At 46.7% G+C, this 22,457-nt stretch overlaps 1 protein-coding gene across 1 annotated transcript; it reads right to left on the bottom strand.

Annotated features, from left to right (window-relative positions):
• Positions 1-870: 870 nt before the first annotated feature.
• On the bottom strand, positions 871-20,671 carry HNRNPUL1 (heterogeneous nuclear ribonucleoprotein U like 1). The gene is made up of 15 exons (XM_026715331.2): positions 20,278-20,671; positions 17,611-17,733; positions 16,298-16,577; positions 15,198-15,271; positions 13,832-13,971; positions 12,977-13,076; positions 12,332-12,444; positions 11,286-11,552; positions 9,557-9,679; positions 7,782-7,910; positions 6,594-6,762; positions 4,603-4,953; positions 3,792-4,015; positions 2,914-3,090; positions 871-2,052 (listed from the first exon to the last, which is right to left on the bottom strand). The coding sequence occupies exons 1-15, from the start codon at positions 20,453-20,455 to the stop codon at positions 1,936-1,938; spliced, it is 2,565 nt and encodes an 854-aa protein (XP_026571116.2). The 5' UTR covers positions 20,456-20,671; the 3' UTR covers positions 871-1,935.
• Positions 20,672-22,457: the final 1,786 nt, after the last annotated feature.

Below are 22,457 nucleotides of genomic sequence, written 5' to 3'. Positions count from 1 at the left end.
TTGAACTTGTAAAGTCATCTACAGCAGGAGTGTTCAACCTTGTCAACTTTAAGATCCGTGTCCCAAGGTGCTCTTCCGAAAGGCAATTGGACATTTGTTTTTTTTCCTTTGAACTTTTCGCTTCTCATCCAAGGAGCTTCTTCAGTTCTGAGACAGACACAGAACTGAAGAAGCTTCTTGGATGAGAAGCGAAACCTTTTCAAAGAGGAAAAAAACCCAAGAAGGAAGAGTTGCCTTTTGGAAAAAGCAACTTCGGGACAACCATGACCTGGATGATTAAGAATCTCCATAGACTGTAGAGATTCTCAGTCATCCAAATCATGGGTGTCCCAAAGGTGCTTTTTTCAGGAGGCAACTGAATTGTCTGGGGTTTTTTTCTTTTTTCTTGAAGACGTTTCACTTCTCATCCTTCTCTTCTTGGATGCGAAGCGAAACGTCTTCAAAAGAAAAAAAAAAACAAGAAAGTCCAATTGCCTCCTGAAAAAAGCACCTTTGGGACAACCTCCATATAGACATTTAAGACCGGTGGACTTTCACCTCCCAGAATTCCCCAGCCAGCGCCAAGCTGCTTTTTTAATTCTTTCTTTGGAAGGACAGACAGTGAAGCTGAAATACTTTGGCTGCCAGGACTCATTGGCACAGATCCTGATGCTGGAAAAGGCAGAAGGCAAGAGGAGACGGGGACAGCAGAGGATGAGATGTTTACACAGTGTCATCAATGCAATTCAATGAGCATGAATTTGGAAAACTTCGGGAGACCGGGGGGGGCTGGTCCACAGTGTTGCAAAGATTAAGAGACAACTTAGCGACTGAAGAACAGCCTCAACGATTTTTAAATGCTGCAGGGTAGAGACAGAAACACGCAGACAGTTTAAAGTTCAATATTCATTCTTTTTCTCCAAATACAAAAAGCTGTTACAATTCAACTCAACACAAAGCAGGTTCAGAGTTACAGAAACTGAAACGTCGTATAAAAAGTTACACATTTAAGATGATTCTCTCCCCGTTTTTTTTTTAAAATCCTCTCCTGTACTGAACTAACAGAATTGTTATCTTGATGAAAATATTAACAGCTATTGACCCACAGTAAAAAGTTACAGAAAAAAAATATTTATTTTTTTTTAAAAAAAATCATAATTACTGTTAAGATAGCCATTTTTCCTCCCCTCCGGTTTTAATGGTTATTTGCAAAAAAAAAAAAAAGATAGATAGATAAAAACACCTCAAAGACAGGTGACACCAAACTGCGAGAAGTTTCCAAAAGGTGTGGAATTTATGGTCACTAGCAGATTGGGTGGAGGCGGGGTGGAGAGAATTTGGGGTGGGGGGTGGGGGGTCTGCAGGAGGCGGTCCACAAACAGAGTGGCCGCAACATGACCCAAATCCTAACGTGCATTGTGACCACTTGACTGGACCATCCCCTGCGGACACCCCTGGAGAGAAGGGAGGAACATCCTACGGGAGCCCCTTCCGATGCTGCCCCGCAACTACTGCAGGAAGTTTATATATATCTGGGTGGGTCCTGGCCTAAAAAAAAAAAAACAAAAAAAAGAGGAGTACATTTTTATGACGCTGAAGACCCTAGCTTCTTACGGAATAAAACAAATCTTAAAAGAAGAGGGGAAAAAAAAGGAGGGGGGGTTTTGAGGGGAAGCTAAAATGATCTTCAACAAGGAGAGACAAGGAACCATGTAACTTTCCCTCATGAAGGATGGCAGAAAGGACATAACATGCCTAGCTGTACAAGTAAAAACGCAACCTTTCTCAAGAACTCTAGAGAGGGAAACTGGGCGGAGACACCCAACTTCCCCTTTTCCGGCTCTCTCTCAAGATTCAGGAATGCCCGCCACTGTTAAGAACGTGCTGTTCCTTTTCCCTGGGGGGGGGTGGGGGTGGGGGTGAGGGGTTGGGGGAAACGACACCTTCCCCGAGCTATCACTGTGTGCTTGAGCTGCCCTGCGAGGTGCCCGTGTAGCTCCCGTAGTCGTAGTTGCCGTAGTACGGAGGCCACTGACTCTGGTTCTGATAGTATTGGTTCCATTGTTGGGTGTACTGTGGGGAAAAAGGAGAAAATGGATCAGTGGACAGGTAATATTCTCTCCCACCCACCCACCCACCCCCCAAAAAAACTTTCCATTTCCATTTGCTGGCTTAGCTGGTATTATGTCAGGTTTGTTTCCTAACCTTCTAAAGTCCCTCTTCACAAAAACTCAGACTTAGAATAACTTAATTGTCACTTTGAATGGACACATTCGGCGCACATTAAAATGAAATTTTGTTTCGTGCAGGTCTCAAAGCGTCTCCATCTCCAATATACACTACACAAACCATGACAAAATGAAGAAATGCAAAATGATGCATGTACCCACATATATATTAGCTGTCCTTGTTAAAGGCGAAGGACCGTCAGGAGCTGTGCTGGTGCAATGTATTAAGCCAGGGCTGTTCAACCGTGGCAACTTTTAAGGCTTGTAGAACTTCAACTCCCAGAATTCCCATGCACAGCTGGCTGGGGCGATCCTGGGAGTTGAAGTCCACAAGCGTTAAAAGTTGCCAAGGTTGGATATCACTGCATTAAACTATCGATCTGGAGGAGGACGGGATCACCGCTTGAGTTTTGTAACCCATTGCAAGTAATCCTTGACTTACAGCCAAAACTGGGATTAAGAATTTCTGTGGCTAAGTGAGTCACAGCCCTTTCGGGGCATGGCTACTAAGCAAATCACTGCAGTTGTTAACTGGATAGTTCTGTGAAGTCTGCTTCTCGGTAGCCAGCTAAGATCACACATGGCGACCACATGACTCCGGGGTCCTGGTCCTTAATGTGTGTGTGTGTGTGTGTGTGTGTGTCTGTCTGTCTGTCCCCCAGTGTCCTTTTAATGCACAAGGGCAGCCTTGCTTTTCCACACTTACCTGTTGGTACTGGTTGTAGTTGGGCTGACTGTAGGCTGGTGGGGTTGGGGCTGGCGGCGGAGGAGGCTGGGTGTAACTTTGGCTGTAACTGCCGTAACTCCCGTAGTTGTAGCTGGGAGCAGTGTAGCCCCCTTGGCTGTAGCTGGAAGGGGGGCTGTAGGGCTGGCTGTAACTTTGCTGTGGACGACAAAGTCAGAGATGGTTCTCTAAGCTGAGACACAGGCTCTCTAAATCCCACTTAGTCGGTCTCTGAAATGCTGCGAGCTGAAGCATATCTGGCTTGTAAGGGTTGACACCCCTTTTTTTGCCCCAAGGGAACATGTAAAAAAAGCTGCATTTTGGTCTGGTGGTTAAGGCACCAGGCTGGAAAGCGAGAGACGGCGAGTTCTAATCCTGCCTTAGGCATGAAAGCCAGCTGGGTGACTTTGAGCCAATCACCAGGAGACGGAGAGTTCTAGTCCTGCCTTAGGCATGAAAGCCAGACAGTGACTTAGGGCCAGCTACTCTGTCTCAGCCCACCTCAACAGGGTGGTTGTTGTGGGAAAAATAGGAGGAAGGCGTGTTGGATACATTCCCAGCCTTGAGTAGTTTGTAAAAATAATAAAGGCGGGGTATAAATGAATTTGTAAGCTATCGACATGGCAAAGGCTAATGGAGCACCGGGCCTTTAAATAGGTATCAAGGATGTCAAATTTCATGCCCATCTGTCTGGCTATCCCTCAACTTTCTGTATAACCACCAAGCCATTCCACCGGATCCTTTCTCAGCTGCCCCGATTCATCCCTCCATTAGCCCGTCTGAAAGGATCTCGGCATTTCCCCAAACAAAATCTCGAGTCAAACCCTGGGTGCCCCCCGCCCCCCCCGCCCCCCATTTACCTGTGGTCCTTGATTGTACGACCCCGGAGGGGGGTTGGTGGCAGGGCCCAGGGCTGGAGGAGGGGCAGGAGCCATGCTACTGCTCTTGTAAGGATTCTGGTCACGTGCCGGGCTGTAGCTGCTCTGCTGCTGGTTGTTCTGGTTGTAGCTGCCTCGGGTGTTGTTATTGTTGTCTCGGTTTCCGCTCCCCCAACGGCTTTGGTTGTAGCTGCCTCGGCTGAAGCCTGAATGGGAAAGTCAAGAGTTATGAGCTTCCGCTAAAGAGCCGGTTTGGTCGAGTGGCGAAGGGGCAGGGCTAGAAAGCAGGAGACGGTGAGTTCTAGCCCCGCCTTAGGCATGAAAAACGTCTGGGTGATTCTGGCCAATCACCAGGAGACGGTGAGTTCTAGTCCCGCCTTAGGCATGGAAGACGTCTGGGTGATTCTGGCCAATCACCAGGAGACGGTGAGTTCTAGTCCCGCCTTAGGCATGAAAGACGTCTGGGTGATTCTGGCCAATCACCAGGAGACGGTGAGTTCTAGTCCCGCCTTAGGCATGGAAGCCACTGGGTGACTTTGGGCCAATCACCAAGAGACGGTGTGTTCTAGTTCTGCCTTAGCATGAAAGCCACTGGGTCCCTTTGGGTCAATCACCAGGAGATGGTGAGTTCTAGTCAAGCTTAATTGAAATATGTGGATGGGGAGGCCATCAGAACTTTGAAACAGAACATATGGAACATCCAACGGTTGCCGAGTGACCAGTCGTAAGTCAAGGACGTAGAATTGAGGCAACCAACCTTCTCGTCTCACCGAACTCATTAGGGCAGCCTTACCTCCACTTGCACCACCGCTGCCAACGCCGATTCCACCGCCACTTCCACTGCTGCCTCTGTAGCCGCCTCCTCCTCCTCCTCCTCCTCCGCCACCACCTCCTCGGTTCTGGAAGCCGCCCCGACTGCCCACTGAAGGGCCTCGATTGTCAAAGCGCTGAAACCCTCCGCCGCCCCCTCGGCCACGGAAACTGCCGCCGCCGCCCCAGCTGTCAAACCGCTTTTCGCGGGGCGGGCCGGCTTTCTTGCCTTCATCGTTGTACTGCCTCACCAGCTTCTCGGCCTCGTCCCGCTGCAACTCAATGTAAACCACCGAGTCGAGGAAATCGCCGGCTTCTGGCAGGGTAAAGTTGGCTGCCGGGAAAGGAAACCCAAGACGCACGTCAGTCCGTGTGAACCGAGGTGGGATGGGGGACAGGCTAAGTCACAGGGGGCGGGACTAAGTGGGGTGGAGCTCCAGGGATTTGGGAACAGCGTGGGTGGTGGGGAGAGAACAGAAGGACATGGCTTAAAGCCACAAGCAGGGAGAAGAGAGGGAGGTCCCTTTCTTTGTGCCCATCGACAAGTAGGGAAATTTATCCTGGTTTCAAGCAGAAGGCTTTATAAACAGTTCTCGACTTACGTCCATTCATTTAGCAACTGTCCAAAGTTACAACGGCGTTCAAAACAGTGACTTAAAGTGACTTTTATGTCCAGCTCAGCAGTATCCCCACTGTCACATCAATCAACATCCAGATGCTTAGCAACCGGCAGGTACTTAGGACTTTATTGAATTGCTGGTTGTGACTTTCCAAGCTGGCTTACAAAAACAAACAAACAAACTGAAGCCAACGGAGAAGGCTGGACTCACTTAATGTCCACGTGATTTGTTTAAGCTGACCGCATTTTTTCCTGTTCTGGGGTTTCTTCCCCCTAGAGAAGGCTGCTGCTACAGCTTCCCAGCAGTCAGTTGAGGCTTTCAAACTTTTAAAAGAGGTTAAGGCGTCAGGGTAGAAAGCCGGCTGGGTGACTTTCGGACAATCACCAGGAGACACTGAGTTGTAGTCCCGCCTTAGCCATGAAAGCCAGCTGAGTAGGTCTGGGCCAATCACCAAAAGGTGGTGAGTTCTAGACCTGCCTTAGCCATGAAAGTTGGCTGGGTCACTCTGGGCCAATCACCAGGAGATGGTGAGTTCTAATCCCGCCTTAGACATGAAAGCCAGCTAGGTGGCTTTGGACCAATCAACAGGAGATGCTGAATTCTAGTCCCACCTTAGTGGCTGCGTGAACTTTGGGCCAGTCCCCCTCTCTCACCTCACAGGGTGGTTGTTATGGGGAAAACAAGAGGAGGAAGGTGCATTGGATATGTTTGTTGCCTTGTTTATAAAAATAACAAAGGCGGGATTCAAAGAAATAAATAAAATAAAAATAAACCAAGACAACTGCAGACGTAAAGCATCGCAGGTATGGGAGTGGGTGGGAGCTTAAGAAATTGCAGAGGGAAGAGGAGAAAAAAAAAGAGAGATCTAAAAACATCCTTTTAAAGTCCTTGAACTACACACCAGCGCAGTCAGGTTGGATTTTCTCCTTTTCATACCTGCCATGAACGCGAGGTTTGGCTTTCCTCTTTCAACAACCTACCTTTCATTTCTTTCTTTTTAAATATCTTTTTTTTGTCTTTTATATACAACAAATCATTCCATTTCAATCATGTGTCAACCTGGATACATATTTCAATTATTTAAACATTATTATTTAAATAATTTAAATGATATTCTTATCAAATCTAACAATACATCAATGTTCCCATATATATAATAATATCGCCCATTATATACCTTTGCTTAAATTTCTCTAATTGCGGTATAAATAGATCAAATTTTTTTTAGGTTGTTCTATTCCCTATCCATTGATAAAGCATACTCCATACCATGTAATATTCTTTTTCTTTAATTTCTAGTGTCATCCATTCATTCTTGCACATTCAAATATTTTTTTAAATAATTTTTTCCTACCTTTCATTTCTAACACTGCGTGATCCGGCACGTCCTTCCCCTCTTCATCCGTGCGCTTTATTGTCCGGTCTTTTAAATCGTCGTCCGTGGGACAAATTACGATAGCTTTGCGTTGAAAACCTTCAAAAGGACGCATTTTTCGCCTCTGGGCTGATCCATAAACATTTGTCTAGCAACGATAATAAAGAAGGTGGTTTTTTAAAAATAAGTAAGTAGGTAAATCAAAGACCTGGTTATTTAGCTCTTTAAGGCTCCCAATGGAACAAGGATTTCCAAGAGAGAAATTCTGGTTCCCTGCCCCCATTCCTCCCTCCCCATGGATAGAGAAATGGATGAGAGTCCTCCCTGACAACGAAGCAACCCTTGAAGAGATCCTCTCGTTTTTTAAAAGATGAAAAACAGCAAGACGTGACATTAATAACCTCATTGCAATTCAAATGAAATCCCCCCCCAGCCCCCAGAAGGCTAGGTTAAGAGGGCAGCAATGGCTTTGGCTCAGAGAAAAGTGCACTTTGCCTTAGGAGGGGGGAAATGAAGCAACGGGGCATCCAGAGCGCATTCATTTAAACGCCCTGTTTGCGTGTTAGAGCCATCCAAGCACTACAGTTAACGAGGAGGTTTAAAAAGAGGCTGCTGTCTTAAAAGACCACCTCTGGGCTTCTGAGTGGAGGAAAGAGGCAGGGAGGCTGCAATTCTGAATTGCATGGGGGAGGGGAGAGCCAAACTCGACAACTTCTGAGACTTGTGGACTTGAAGTCCCAGAATTCCCTGGAGGCAGCATGTGTCTGTCTACGGGTCTTCAAAATTGCCAAGGTTGGACGATCCTGATCTTAAGGCATCGTGTTTGAAAGGCACTCGCCTTCAGAAAGATTTATTAGGCTCAAGAAGCCGAAAAAAAGCTGGCTTGATTAGGCCTTATCTAGAATTTGAAAAGCCAGGATTACTGGTTTGCTTTGATTCTAGAATTAAAGGTTGCACAACGGGAGTCATCTATGGGTGGGTTGAGCGGCTATATAAATTTAACGAATAAAATAATAATAATAATAATAATGAAAAATAATAATTAAATAAAAATGAGGTGGGCAGGGCACATTTCCACCCACTCTGGCTGGCACAGCTTACTACACATCTGGCCACAGACCCCTCCCAGCTGTCCCCGTGAAGTCAGAGGGGGGGGGTGTCTCATACCTGATCCAGGATGTAATTCCGCTTTTTCCGGGCTGCAATCTGGATTAGGCGGTTCAGGCACTGTGTCGCTTGCTGGATGAGAACGTCCCAGCGGCCGGCGTAATTGCGCTGCCGTCGGAGTCCCATTACCTGAGAAAAAGCAGGGCGGTGAGGACAGCTTGTGGTGGGGGGGGGGGAGATGCAAGAGCGTCCCCTATAGCTGTCCTGAAGAAGGTCTTGCTTCTGGCATTGGGTCTGAAAGGGGGTGTGGGGTCCCAGGGCGATTCACACAGGAGTTATGAAAGGAGGCTATCAGAATAATATACAGGTAGACCTTGACTTACTGCTGTAATTGAGCCTGGAATTACAGCTGTAGGTCATTGTGGTCGTAAGTTGAGGCGCCAGGTTTCCCAAGACCTGATTTTTCAACTTTTTTTTTTTTTTTGCAGATTAAGTTGTTATTTAGCAACATTGATTTATGCCAGAGGTGGGCAACTATGGGCCCTTGATGACTTGTGGACTTCAACTCCCAAAATTCCTGAGCTAGCATGGCTTGCTCAGGAATTCTGGGAGTTGGAAGTCCATAATTCATAAAAGGGCCATAGTTGCCCACCCGATTTATGCGGATAAATGAGTTTGACAGCACCTTTTCCAACTAGCAAATTAAGAGGCCTCCTCTAAAGCTCGTGGAGGCTGATGCCTTTTAATAAAACATGTTAATTGGAAAAGATGCTTTCAAATATTTGACTACCAGAGAATAATATGACTTTTCTAGAAGTATATGGTCCAACCCTGGCAACTTTAAAACACGGCTGGCTGGGGAATTCTGGGAGTTGAAGTCCTAAAAGCCTTAAAAGTTTCCAAGGTTGGACACCCCTGATATAGGGACTCCTGCTTGAGCAGGTGGCTGGACTAGAAGACCTCCAGGATCCTTTCCCACTCTGTTATTCTGTATCCTCCAATAAAGCTTGAAAGTGGGAGCTTCTTGTATCAGAATCCCTGCAAGGCAGCGACTTCGCAGTCAGTTCTCAAGTAGGACACTGCAGTCTTCTCCAATCTGCCACTTTGCAGATATTTTGGGATTGCAGCCTCCTGGGGTCCCAATTAATTAAGGGCTGGCCAGAAATTCTGGGAACTGCAATCCATCCACCCACTTGGAGGGTGGCAACTTGAAAAGCTAGTCGTGACCCAGACTTTGAGCACTGTTGTATAAACAGGCCTGGTGATTAAAAAGAGGAGGAAAAAGGCTAATCTATAATTCTCTCTCTCTCTCTCCCTCTCTCTCTCTCACACACACACACACACACACACACAGAGGAATGTAAATGGAACAATCTGGAGAACTGGGAATTTTCCATTATTCTAGAAAGATAATTTGGGATGGCACGGACCTGAGCAAGCTCCCGCCCTCGCACTGACTCCTGCCAATCAAGCAGGTCAAAAACGTGCAAATGCGAGTAGATTAATAGGTACCACTTTGGTGGGAAGGTAACAATGCTCCGTGATGTCACGCTGGCCACGTGACTGCGGAAATGTCTTCAGAGTTAGCTCAATGGTCTTGAAACGGAATTGAGTACCGACCCCCTAAAGTTGGCAATGATGAGTGGAATAAAATCCACAAATACCTTTATCAGAAAATCCACCGGCTACAAAAGAAAGTCTTTTCTGCAAGGGACCGGCCAGTAAAATCATTTTGAAAAAGACAGTGAGCTGTTCTAAGTTTGACAGGCAAGGAAGTGGCAGGGGCCCACCACAAATGAGGAAGCCGACAGGCGAAACCAGCCTCCAAAGCTTACCCTCATTTTGTCCATAATGGCGTTTGTTCCCAAAATATTATACTTCTTGGCTGGATTGGCTGCGGCATGCTTAATGGCCCACGTAGTCTTCCCAGCGGCAGGCAACCCCACCATCATCAAGATCTGAAACACAGGGCGTGGCTTTAACATCGGCTTCAAGCCAGTAGCGCAACCCCCAAACCAGTTTCCCCAAACAAACCCTCTCTTTTACAAATCCAGTGAGGAAAATAATAGCAATTTTCCTCTATTGATTGTCTGAGGACAATCCATTCCAGACACAGAAATGTGAAATTATAGGCATCTCCTAGCCTCGGAGGCATTAAAAAATAACCCCAACATTTTAACCTTTATATTTTCTTTTAAGAGATACGGGGAGTCGTCAACTTACAATAGTTTGTTTAGTGACTGTTCAAAGTTACGAATGGCTGTTTTTCACACTTACGACCGTTGTGCCATCCCCACGGTCACGTGATTCAAAAATTCAGACTCTCTGACAATGGACTCCTGTTTAGGACGGGGTCACGCGATCCCCTTTCGCACTTTTTGACCAGCAAAACCAACGGGGAAGCCGGATTTGCTTAACGACCGGGTGATTGACTTAATGACGTCAGGGATTCCCTTCATAACCGCGGCAAGAAAAGTTGTAATACGGAGCAAAATAACAGCTGTTTAGCAGCAGAAATTTCTGGGCTCAAAATTGTGGTCCAAAGTCAAGGACTACCTGTGTAGCTTTATCGGTCTAACATCCAATCAGCGATCACCATCTTAGTGGCTGTGTTTGAGTCTGTGAATCTCTGATTGGCCCTTTTCACTGCTGACAAATTGGGAGACTGAGCGTTCACTTCTGAATTTTTTGGGTAAGCAGTTTAAGACAGCGGTCGCCATCCAGTGGGCCGGGGACTACTGGTGGTCCGTGAGAAAATTTTGGTGGTCCTCAGAGAAATGTCACCCCCAAAGCAATTAATCCAGGCTGTGCAAGAACACAAGGTTTGCATCGCGAACAACACGAGGTAGTGAGGGGAGGGGGGGAAAGGGCAGAAGGGAAGGACTCGCCCCACTCGCCTGGCCTGGCCACCGGGCTGCTTCTTTCGGCTTCTTTCTTCTTCTGCTTTTGGCTGCATGCAAGGAAAGCAGCCAAAGTCTTTCTTTCTCTCCCCGAAAACTCCGCCAGAAATGAATCTTTGGGACCGTGCAAGGCATCCTGTTCCAAGAGGCTGCGCCGACACAACCAGCCACACAAAGACTCATTTCTGGTGGAGTTTGGGAGAGAGAAAGAAAGACTTTTGCTGCTTGTGCTACTTTCCTTGCATGAAGCCAAAAGTCTCTCCCTCCCCTCTCCCCCTGAGAACGGAGCTGGAGACGGTATCCTGAGATCCCAAATAAAGAACGATCAATTGATAGGAAAATGGGGTGGCGAAATTTTCCTGCAGACTCTTTTGGGGGATTTTCCCAGGGTCTCTGGTCCGCGGGATTTAAAATTATGAGTTTGGTGGTCCCTGAGGTCCAAAAGGTTAGCGACCCCTGGTTTAAGACATAGTTTTAAACCCAGTCGATACAATACTATTTCAAGGGGGGGACTGGGGGGGAACTGCTCTTCTCTGAGTCCTGGTCCAGTCAATCATGAATAGGCAAAGGACCTGGCAATTGAACTCCAGAGTCTGCCATGGCTGGATTCACATTTTGGGGGGTGGGAGGTGGGGGTGGGGGGGTGGGGGGGGAAGGCACCTACTTCACATTCCCTTTTGCTCTTTGGTCCAATTGTGCCCCGAACTCGCTCGGACAGCGGGAGGTGCTGTATGAAGGTGAATCCCGGTGGAACCGGAAAGAAGGTATCTTCCCTTTGGCCAAAGTTGAACTCGATGGCGCAGTTCTTCGCCAGGACATGAGGGAAGAGGGCCTGCCCTCCCAAATTCTCCTTCCGTAGTCGATAGGCCATCCCTAGCCACTTCCCGTTTTTCATGAAGGACATTTCGACGTCATCACCGCACTCGAAGTCCTGAGAAGGAAGGAAGGAAGGGAGGAAGGGAGGAAGGAAGGAAGGAAGGAAGGAAGGGAGGAAGGAAGGGAGGAAGGAAGGAAGGAAGGGTCAATCAATCTAGAAGCAGGAAATGGGAGGCTGGCGGAAGCTTCTGGAGAAGGGAAGGTAAAGGAGACCCCGTGGGTTTTGCTACACTAGCCCAGGGGTCAGCAACCTTAAACACTCAAAGAGCCACAAAGATCCTAACCGGAAGCTCCCCATTCAATTCTGGAGCCGACCAGACTCTATGGCAGTTCCCCCACCATAGAGTCTCCTCCAGCACGGTGTCCTTTTCCCTCTACCTGTCCTAACTGAAAGCCCTATCCATTGTGGAGATGACTGGCAACAGGGAGCCGCAGCAGAGGGATGAAAGAGCCACATGCGGCTCCAGAGCCACAGGTGGCTGACTCCTGCACTAGCCGCAGCCAACTTTCGGTGGTGTTGCTCATCTCCTCTATTGGAGAGCTTTCTGCAGCCATGACATCGTGCTGCAGCACAGAGCATGCAGCGAAATTCAGAGCACTGTTACCTTCCCACCGAAATGGCACCTATTTATCTTCTCGCATTTGTGTTCTTGCGAACTGCTAGGTAGGCAGGAGCTGGGCCGAGGAGCGGGAGCTCACCCCGTCACACAGCAGCACTCAGGTCTCGAACCTGGGGCTGCCGGCTTTCCAGGGGACAAGCCCAGCGTCTTAACCACTGAGCCACCGTGGCACCTTAGAGGGGTAAGCTTCTGGAACAGCACAGGCTGCACTCACCACAAGACAAGTGATGACGTCGTTCTCGGAAAAGGTCTCACCGTAATTTTCAAACTTGCAATTAGTAGATTTCTTCGCGGTGCCTCCGTAGCCATACGAGAAAGCCTCTTCGCCTAACAAGAGTGATAATTACACAGAGATCTGAGCAGCCATACCATGGGAGGCCAGGTGGCATTAGTAGGGCAGAGACCCCTTTAATATCTCCAGTGTGATTTTATTTAAGCAGGGAAATTGCCTAGTTCAAAAGCTCCTGCATAAAGTAAAGATACTTAAGAGTAAAGATAGCCCAGCATAGCATGAAAGCTAGCTGGGTGACTTGGGGTAAATCACCAGGAGACAAATGAGTTCTAGTCCCACCTTAGGCATGAAAGCCAGCTAGGTGACTCTGGGACAATCACCAGGAGACTGTGAATTTTAGTCCTGGTTTAGGCATGAAAGCTGGCTGGGAAACTATGAGCCAATCATTGCCTCTCAGCCCAACTGATCTCATAAACAGGGTTTAAACAGCAAACGGGGGGGAAAAAAGGCATATTAGATATGTTTGCCACCTTGAGTTGTTTATATAAATAATACAGGTAGAATGTAAAATAAATAAATGAAACGTACCCTGAGCCCTCCCTATATCCAGCAATTAAAACTACTCACCTAACTGAGTGCTACATGAATCCAGTGACCAGCCAATACGCACTACGTGAGGATCTGGTTCAGTGGGAGGAAGGTGTTTGACGGAGATCTCTTCATTGATCTGAAAACAAAAAGAAAGCATTGTTTATTACAAGACAGACAACATTTATTACAAGAACAAGAGCTGATTAAATAAATTATTCAAGAACAATTATTGCCTTCTTCATTAATTCCTACAGATTTAACGATTTTATGAAGTATTTCTAAAATACTGGATATAATTTTTTTATACGGCAGAATATTGAATTCAAGCCATTCTAGATTTTGTAAAAACCTGGCTGTTAAGCCAAAACCTCAAGTGAATTCTTTTTTTTTAATTTAATGGGCTATGATTTTCATTAGCAAGGATTATAATCATATCATCAGCGAATAAATGTAAGAGATAACCTTTGCTCGGCGTAATGCAATTGCTAACATTACAATAATAAAATAAAAGCAATAAAGAGGAAAAGGGCTATCCCTGTTTGTTGTTATGAGAAACTGAGTCACAATTGTTGGTTCAGGTAGGTAGGGAGTGTGGAATTACAAGCAAATTTCCTGTGAATGAGCAAAACATTGGAACACAGGCTGAATTCCAAGTAGTGGGGATTTTAACTGCCCCTGCGCAGAAGTGAAGCCTCAGGATATAACTAGTTTAGTCCTCACAGAAAATACCAAGAATTAAGGAATAACTTATGCAACTGCCACAGCTTCCCCATAACCTTCCTCTGTCCTCTGACCCCAGATACCAGTGGACTCCTCAGCTCACAAGTATGCCAGGTTAATATTCATATAATCTCCTCTGCATTTCTGCAGTGAGGATGGATGTTCCCTCACCTTCATCTCGTAGCACACCCTTCCACGCCGCACCCCGTATGTCGCTCGTGCGCCTGACCAGAGGAAAGCAAATCCTTCGATGGTCAGAGGGTATCCACTATATCGATCGCGGGCAACTTTGAAATGGAGATCACAATTATCTGAAGAGCAAAGCGAACATCATCGTTAATAAAAACCAAAGGAGATGGGTGGCAGAGGCACCCATGGGCTAAAATCCAGTACAGATCACAGCAACATAATAAAAAAAATGAGGCTTTCTTTGAGGGAAAATAACTATCCTGATGTTAAGCTAGTTTAATATGCAAGAAGAATTAGCTAACTCCTCATTTCTCGTATCAAAATCACTGCAGTAAATGGCTGCATTAAAGGAGCCAGGACTGAAATGGAATGGTTAATGGAGAATTCTCACTGAAAAAAATCACTTCTGCTTTGCAAGCTAAAAAAAATCCCAAATCACGCCTCTATTCAATAATTTTCTTGCCAAAATAGGCTGGCTTAGTATGAGACTAAGATGTTTCATGACTCATGACTATTAAACAAATCCACTTAGGGGGCTTGTAGTTTTTAAGAAAGAAATCAATGCCTTACAACTCTCCCAATAGCTAAGACATTTACTTCACCATTTAAATCCCTTTTCGACCAACCCTAAAAATCTACAACTACAAGAATGTTGTTGTTTTAACCATTCAGTTGTATCTGACTCTTGGTGGCTTTATATGCAAGTGCTCTCTATGCCACCCTGTCAATCACAGCTTCTTTCAGTTGCTGGATGTTCAACCACCTCCTCCTCCTCCTTCTTCTTCTTCCTTCTTCCTTTTTCTTCCACTAATCCTGCCTAGCATCGTTGCCTTCTCCAATGAATTAGCACCAGAAAGAATAAAAACATTTCAACTTCCACCTATTCGAGGGAGGGTTTGCCCACTCATGACCCAAAGTAAAATAGCTGCAAAAAGCTGAATTTAAGCCTTCCCGTTTAATAGAGTCAGATCTGCAATTTCTCCTCTTCCAGGAAACCAACAATCTAGGACTCTTCCACAATCCCTTTCATGGAATTACAAATATCGTGACCCAACCATCCCTCTAAGCCAGCTGCTGTCATCTTACTGCACCTCAAGAGATGTGAGATGATTGAAGGACACAGGAACAGAGCCAAAGGGGGGAAACTCTGCTATGTGTTGACACTGCAAATGAGCAAGTTCAGGCGAGAGGAAATCTGTCTAGGGAGGGAGCAACGCAATTTTTATTTACTGTTCACATTCCTGAACCGACCTTCTCCCTCAAAGAGGGACGCCGGATGGCTTACAGTAAAATGTAAATATAAAATATAAAGATATGTAAAAACAATGCCGCAATCTCCGTAACTCACATGTATCGATGGCCACCAGGGACTCGTCGAAATCGTCTTCATCGTCTTCTGCAGGCGGCTGAGGAGATCGACCCCTGGAAGAGAGGCAGCAAACGGAGCTTCCGTGAGCCCATTTGAGGCAAACTGCAAGAGACGCAGCCTGCCAGGCAGGCCGAGAGAGGAAACACAGGGCCTAATTCCAGGAAACAAATCCCACCTTCCCCGCCACTTTACCGTGTTGATTAAACTGGGAACACTTTGGGAGCTCCTATCCAAGTCAAAAATGGCCTTCCCATTACTGCTGCCCGTTGATTCAGAGATAGGAAATCTTCAGTTTGGACTACAACTCCTAGCATCTCTAGGAAATATGGCTGAAAGGGAGGGATGCTGGGTGTTGTAGTTCGGGAACACCATGAAGGTTTCTTTTGGTGAGATAGGTTCCTATGATAGACGGATGGATGGATGGACAGATACATACATGCACAGCAGACCTAAGACTTATATACCGCTTCACAGGGCTTTTACAGCCCTCTCTAAGCGGTTTACACAGTCAGGCTCTTGCCCCCAACAATCTGGGTCCTCATTTAACCCACTTCGGAAGGATGGAAGGCTGAGTTAACCTTGAGCTGGTCAGGATCAAATTCCAGGCTGTAATCAGTTAGCCTGCAATGCTGCATTCTAACCAGAGCCACCACGGCTCCGTCATACACACACACACGTAATACACATATACACAACAGTATATATGTATGCCTTAACAAAAAAGTTTTTATCAGATGAGAATCTGCATTTACAAAGATGTTATACAACCAGTGTTCATTTCAGCCAAATATATATGTTACTTTAAAGCTTAAGGCTAAAGATCAGGTAAGAAACAGCCACTCTTCCTGCTCAATTTTTCATCCGATCGTGCTTAGAATCTTTACAACTTTACTACAGTCAAGCGCCGTTTGCCAAGACGGAGGAATAGATGAAGAGAACAGAATGCCTGTGACAAAATCCCAGGTGCCTTCCCTCAAAGACACCTCTGGGCTCAGTTCCTTTCCGGAGCAGTTTTGGAAAAAAAATAAAACAAGCTAGATGAACGACGTAAGGTGCCCCAAATCCTCGTCTAAACGTACCTTTTATCCTCGCGATATTCGTAATATCCACGCCCCCTGGACTCGTCAAATGTCCTCTTGTGGCCTTGCTGTGGCTGCTGCTGCTGCTGCTGCTGCTGCTGCTGCCAGGGCTGATAGGAGTCTGAGGTGTTATACCCAGAGGGGGGCGCATTGTAAGAGGAAGCTGAGGCATTATAGCCAGAAATGGAAGAACTGTAGTTGGAGGGGGGTGCGTTGTAACCAGACGCCGGTATGTTGTGGCTGGGAGCGGCCTCCTCTTCCTTTACTTCTGTCTTCATTTCTGCATTTTAAGCACAACATGCACATTTCAGCAGGGAAGGAAATCCGTGCGGAAAGGAAACAACCGCTGCTGTTTATTCTGAAAAAGCCAGCAACCCTTGCCCTAACTACAAGAGAAAGCTCTCTTTCAATTTCGCTACCAAATGACTTGGCCCCGAGCCAGCCAATGGTTAAGAACCAGGGAAGAGATGATCAGCAATAAAAACTGGTGAGGAAATTATCCTCGGGTTGATGTGCCAGAACCAAAAGCATCTATTTAATCGCCCCTCCCTTAATTTTCTTCACTTCTGCTCTTAAGATCAGCGGGTTCTATTATTAGAATAAGACAGAGATACGATCAAGATAACAAGGAGAGGGATGTTCAGGCAGAGAATTCCAAGGGGAACAATGTAATATTCAATTAGGGCAGCGATCCCAAGCGGAGACGAAAAGAAAACAAGATGTGCTCCTCACCTGGCTGTGTTTTTTTTTTTTAAAAAAAGGGAGAAGATAAAGGTCCACAATAAACAGAAGAAAACTCCATTACATTTCCCTTAATAGAAAACGCAGCAAAGTGAAAATGATACAATGAACTAACAATATGATTCCCTTAGTTGGGAAAAAATATAACAGAAGTCTTATCATAGAACAATATGCAGATCTTTTATACGTAGGTAGTCCTCGACTTAAGGCCGTCATGAAGGGTCAGTTGCCAAGCACCTGAATTTTGATCACAGGGCCAGGGGGATATTGCAATGATTGCTAAGTGTGAAAAAACAGTCGTTAAGTCGGTTTTCCCCAAGCGCTGTCGTAATGTCAAACTGTCACTAAAGGAACCGTTGTAAGTCGAGGACTACCTGTGCTACATTTTGGTACACTTCACCAGTAAAAAGTATCCATGTCTCCTACCTCTTTTTTTGTTTTAACGCAAAAAAACAACAACTGAGGCATTCCAGCAGTGCTACTTCAAAACTTCCTACCCGACCACTCTTCGGTCAACAAAATAACGAAGGCTTCCCTCACACACACACACACACACACCCCGCACCACTTACCTGATCGATCTTGGCTTACAGATCCCCGCTCGTAACCCAGCTCGTTCTCCTGTTTAATATTGAAATGCTCAAAAGACTGATATCCTTGCCGGTTGTCTTGGCGAGTGTTGTCACGGATGCCATCTTGAAAACAGGAATCAAAAGGAAGATTAGTGCCACTGTTCCGTGCTACTTTGGAAAAGAAAGAAAGAAAGAAACCCGTGTTCCTATTTTTCTTTCACCGTAAGCAAGTGGTCGGGCTAAATGGAGTGAGCGGCAATCCCAGCCAGCCCAACCCAGCCTTACCTGGAACGTCTGCGGAAGAGTTATACCGTTAGCGCAATTAAGTGGCTGAATCTTTTTCCGGAGTACTGCAATTCAAGATGCAGATGGGGAAGGCAAATGGCGGGGTTTCGTGTGAGAATGCCCCATCCTGAAAACCAGCTTGTACAGTATTGTGTGGCAGACTGAAATGCCAGAGAGGAGGTTAATTCTGCTGCTGTTTTTCCTCTGAATACGACTCCCACCCCAGGGGAGGGTGAAAATAGTGCTGCTAAGGAGAGGGTTTGCTCCTTGGTTATGGCAAGGCTGAATGCCAAGGCTGAACAACACAGGAAACCAGAGGGTGCAGCATGTCCTCTGCATCACACACAAAATTGTGCTTGATGTAGAAGAAAAAAACAAAACCTTGTATTTTAAGCCCAAAGTGAATCACAGGTGGAAAGCTGCCCTCTTAGATTTGGTGCATTTATCTACCTTGTTTGATATTGGCTGGAATATTGTCTTGTGATATCTGTATTTTAACCAAAGAAATAATAGAGTTAGAAGGAACCTTGGAGGTCTTCTAGTCTAACCCACTTCTCAAGCAGGAGACCTTGGTCTACACCATTTCAGACAAGTACCTGTCCACTCTCCTCTTAAACTTCTGTCAGGAAATTTCTCCTTAGATCTAGGTTGCTTCTCTCCTTGGTGACTTTCCATCCATTGCTTCTCATCCTGCCTTCAGATGCTTTGGAGAAGAGGCTGACCACACACACCCCTCTTCCTTGTGGCAACCCCTCAAATATTGGAACACTGTTATCATGCCATCCATAGTCCTTTCTTTTCACTAGAGTAGCCAAACCCAATCGGCCAGTTCATATATATGTTTTAGTTAGCATATAGCATAAGATACATGGACAGCAGCAGTAAAGACGCATGGAAAGAATGCACGATAATATGACATACCTAAGTTGGAGATGTGTGGTCAATTTTGCAAGGTACAAGAGATTCAGTTCAGAATAAATAGGTGATCAATTGCTAAAATTGTTGGAATCCTAGGTAGGTATCAATTGCACTGTCTTTACACCTTCAGGGGCATGCTAGATGCTCCCTGGAGATCCTGTGGGTCCCTTTCCAAGAAGCAGCTGTGCTGAAGCTTCCCTTAAGGCAAAAGGATCCCAGGCATCGCCTGGCAACAAAGGGTGGCATCAGGGAAAACAAATGCCCAGATGCCATAAAAAATAAACTTGGCACTTTGGGAGTCAAGAAAAGTCCTGGTAAAGTACAGCTTGGATTGCCCAAAGGGCTCCTGGGCTGAGAAACCTCCGAAGTGGGATGTCTCTATGGAGATTCTCAGTCTTGTTCTTCCAAAGGTGTTCTTTCTTTCTTTCTTTCTTTCTTTCTTTCTTTCTTTCTTTCTTTTTCTTTCTTTCTTTCTTTCTTTCTTTCTTTCTTTTTCTTACCCTTCCTTCTTTCTTTCCCCAAATGGCAACTGGGTTTTGCTTCTCCTCCAAGGAGCTTCCTCGATTCTTTAGTTCAACTGAAGAAGGTTCTTGGATGAGGAAAAACTAAGTCCAGTTGCCTTTTTTGGGGGAAGGGGAAAAAAGCACTTTTGGGACTCTTCCGTGGAAGCATCCACGGGTTTCGCGGGAGGGCCGGGGAAGGAGAAAGCGGCGTTGGGTCATCGGCAGCTGTCCGGATCCCCGGTCACCTCCTCTGTGGACCTTGCAGCCCGGATCTCCCCAGGGAAGGCCACTCGGGCCTGGCACTGATCTCTCCCAAGAGACCCATCATTCCCTGCCCCACGTTCCTCAGTGATGGGCTGCTTCGTACGACCCATGCTTCTGGCAGACCCATCCTCCCCAGCGAGGGGTTGTGTCTCTCCTCACTGGCTTACGTTCCCCAGTGATGGGCTGCTCCCATGCTCCCCGGAGACCCATCCTCCACAGCATCGCGACGTCCTCAGTGACCATGCTCCCCGGCCATCACATTCCCCCTCAAAAGACCCGTCCTCCTCACCTAGGATTGTCTCCTCACAAGCCCATGCTGCCCGGGCGGAGCTTCCCCGGAGATCCATCCTCCCCAACGAGCGGGAGGTCACATTCCCTCGCCCCCAACCCGGCGAAGACCCATCCTCCCCAGCTCTAACGCCCCCGACACCCATCCTCCCCAGCAATAGACGCCTCCTCACAGGTCCATGTCCCCATAACGACGGCCCGCCTCGTATGACCCATCCTCCCCGGAGACCCATCCTCCCCGACGAAGGAGCGTCTCTCCCCACAGACTGTAACATCCGACCCGGAGACCCATCCTCCCCGGCCAGCCGTGTCGCCTCACAGGCCTGCCCGCGGTCCCCTGCCTCGTGGGACCCATGTTCCCCGGCCCATGTTCCTCGCCGCGACCTTCTCTCCTCCCAGGCTCGCTTACAGTGTCCGTCGGAGAGCGACTCTCCGTCCGAGCCCGAGCCCGACGCTCCTCGGGCCTGCTCGGCTTCTAGGGCGGCATGCAACCTCCCAGCCAGCTCAGCCTTGAGACCGCGGGTGTCGAGGCCACGGCGGCCGAGCTCCTCCTTCAGCTCGCTGACGCGCAGCCTCCGCACATCCATGGCGCGCTCAATCCCGGCCACAGGGTCGCCGTTGCCCGGCCATAGGGGCTCCGTTCCGGGCTCGGCTCAAAATGGCCGCTCTCCCTTAACCCCCGCCATGCAACGGGCTCTCTGGTTGGCCGACCCGGCGGTGGGCGAATAAGAGGCGCTCTCTGATTGGAGAAAGCGCCCTCCTCCCTTTCGCCCCCCTCCTCTCGCTCCCTCCGTCTCCCGCTCATTCCCTGCCTGTAAAAGGAGCTCGCGCATTGGACAGAAATAAAGGTCAGTCTATAAAGAGCATCCCCATTGGTTGAGAAGGGCTCGTTTCCTTCCCCGCCTTCACTTTCTCTGAAACTGCTCAGGGAAAGTCGAGGGGAGGAAAAAAACAACTGAACTGACGAACGATGGGGCGGGACTAAGGTTCCTGAAGGCGAATCCCCGAGGCCTCTCCCTTCCTAACTTCTCATTGGCTGAAAGCCCGACTTGTTTGTACTGTTATGTGGAGGCATTTCCCACCCTCTCTTTTCTAATTGGCTGAGCCTCCCTCCCTCCGTGGGGATGATGGGAGTTGAAGTTTAACACATCTGGAAAAAACAACAAATTAGGAAAAAGTGACCTCAAGGCCAAAACGAGGGGTGTTTAACACCCCCCCACACACAAATACCTCTTTATATTTACATTCTCTATAAAGATATATAACATTTGAACGTCATATATTAAAATATATACTACACACAAACTTATGTAATATTTTATATATAACCTGCATTTCTCTTAAATGGAGGTCATTATGAATTATGCAACTGTAAAAGCAACATTGCCCCCAAATCGAGCATAACCTAGCCAAATACCTAGTAGAGTTTATTATCCCTACTGAACAAAATGGAATTTGAATATAGAGTAACTTTGTCTAGATGGGGCTCAGATTTAGATATTGAACTTGTTGGAAGAAATATCCACCTGTTTCAGTTCCGAGACGGGAGAAAGACACTGGAAACATGGAGATTGATTGGAAAGATGGTTTAATGTTGAAGCAGAACCACATGGAGTTGAGAGTGAGGGGTATTTATACTTTCTCGGGCTTTGCACTTGAGCTTTCTGTTCCTGTGCAAGAACATGTATTCTATTGGTTGTTGTAGGGGCCTCAGCTAACTTTGTAGGTTGTCTGAGCTCCCAGGTTTGGTTGAAGTTTGGACTGCAGATACAGTGAAGGGGCTTGTTGGGCAATTCCTGTTGTGGCTGAGGGCTCACCCTACCTTTCTTCAGACCTTGCTGCGGGAATTTTTGCCTATAAATAGAGCTATCTAACTCTTTATTGATTGTTTCCTAGTATGATTTAATTGCTTATTGTACCCTATGACTATTATTAAGTGTTGTACCTTATGATTCTTGACTCTTGACAAATGTATCTTTATTTTATGTACTGTGACAGCATTTGCACCAAGACAAATTCCTTGTCCAATCACACTTGGCCAATAAAGAATTCTATTCTATTCTATTCTATTCTATTCTATTTATCTCTTAAGTGCTGGCATATGCTGAGAGCTATTAAGAAAGATGGGGGCTCTTTCTGTCTCCAAGAGCATATTTCTCCCTTTAGGGAACTATAATATTCTGCCTTTTTAATATTTCCTAAAATATTTCATAGGAGAGGGGTGGGTGCTAACTTTCTACAAACTAAACCATGATTTAATAATAAACCACAGCTTTCTAGTTGACAATGCTTGGCACAAGATAATGATGCTAGTTGATATATCACTTTAAGCACTGGAGCTATGTTGTCTGAAAATTCTGGGAAGTGTAGTTCCAACACATCTGGTGGTGTAAACTTGGGAAGACTGAATCTTAGAGCGTTGTACCTCAACCTTAAGAGCTGTGAACTTCAACTCCCACAGCATCTGGCTGGGGAATTCTGGGAGTTGAAGTCCACTTCTCTTAAAATTGCCGAAGTTGAGAAATATGGAATTTGACTATTTCTACATTGCAGAAATTTAACCACCAGAGGGTAGCATCGTAACAGCCA

The sequence above is a fragment of the Pseudonaja textilis genome, chromosome 10 (assembly GCF_049901715.1).
Source record: "Pseudonaja textilis isolate UNSWEBS1 chromosome 10, rPseTex1.2, whole genome shotgun sequence".
Lineage (NCBI taxonomy): Eukaryota > Metazoa > Chordata > Lepidosauria > Squamata > Elapidae > Pseudonaja > Pseudonaja textilis.
The sequence above is the reverse complement of the archived record's forward strand: the minus strand, read 5'-3'. Positions and strand labels throughout refer to the sequence as shown.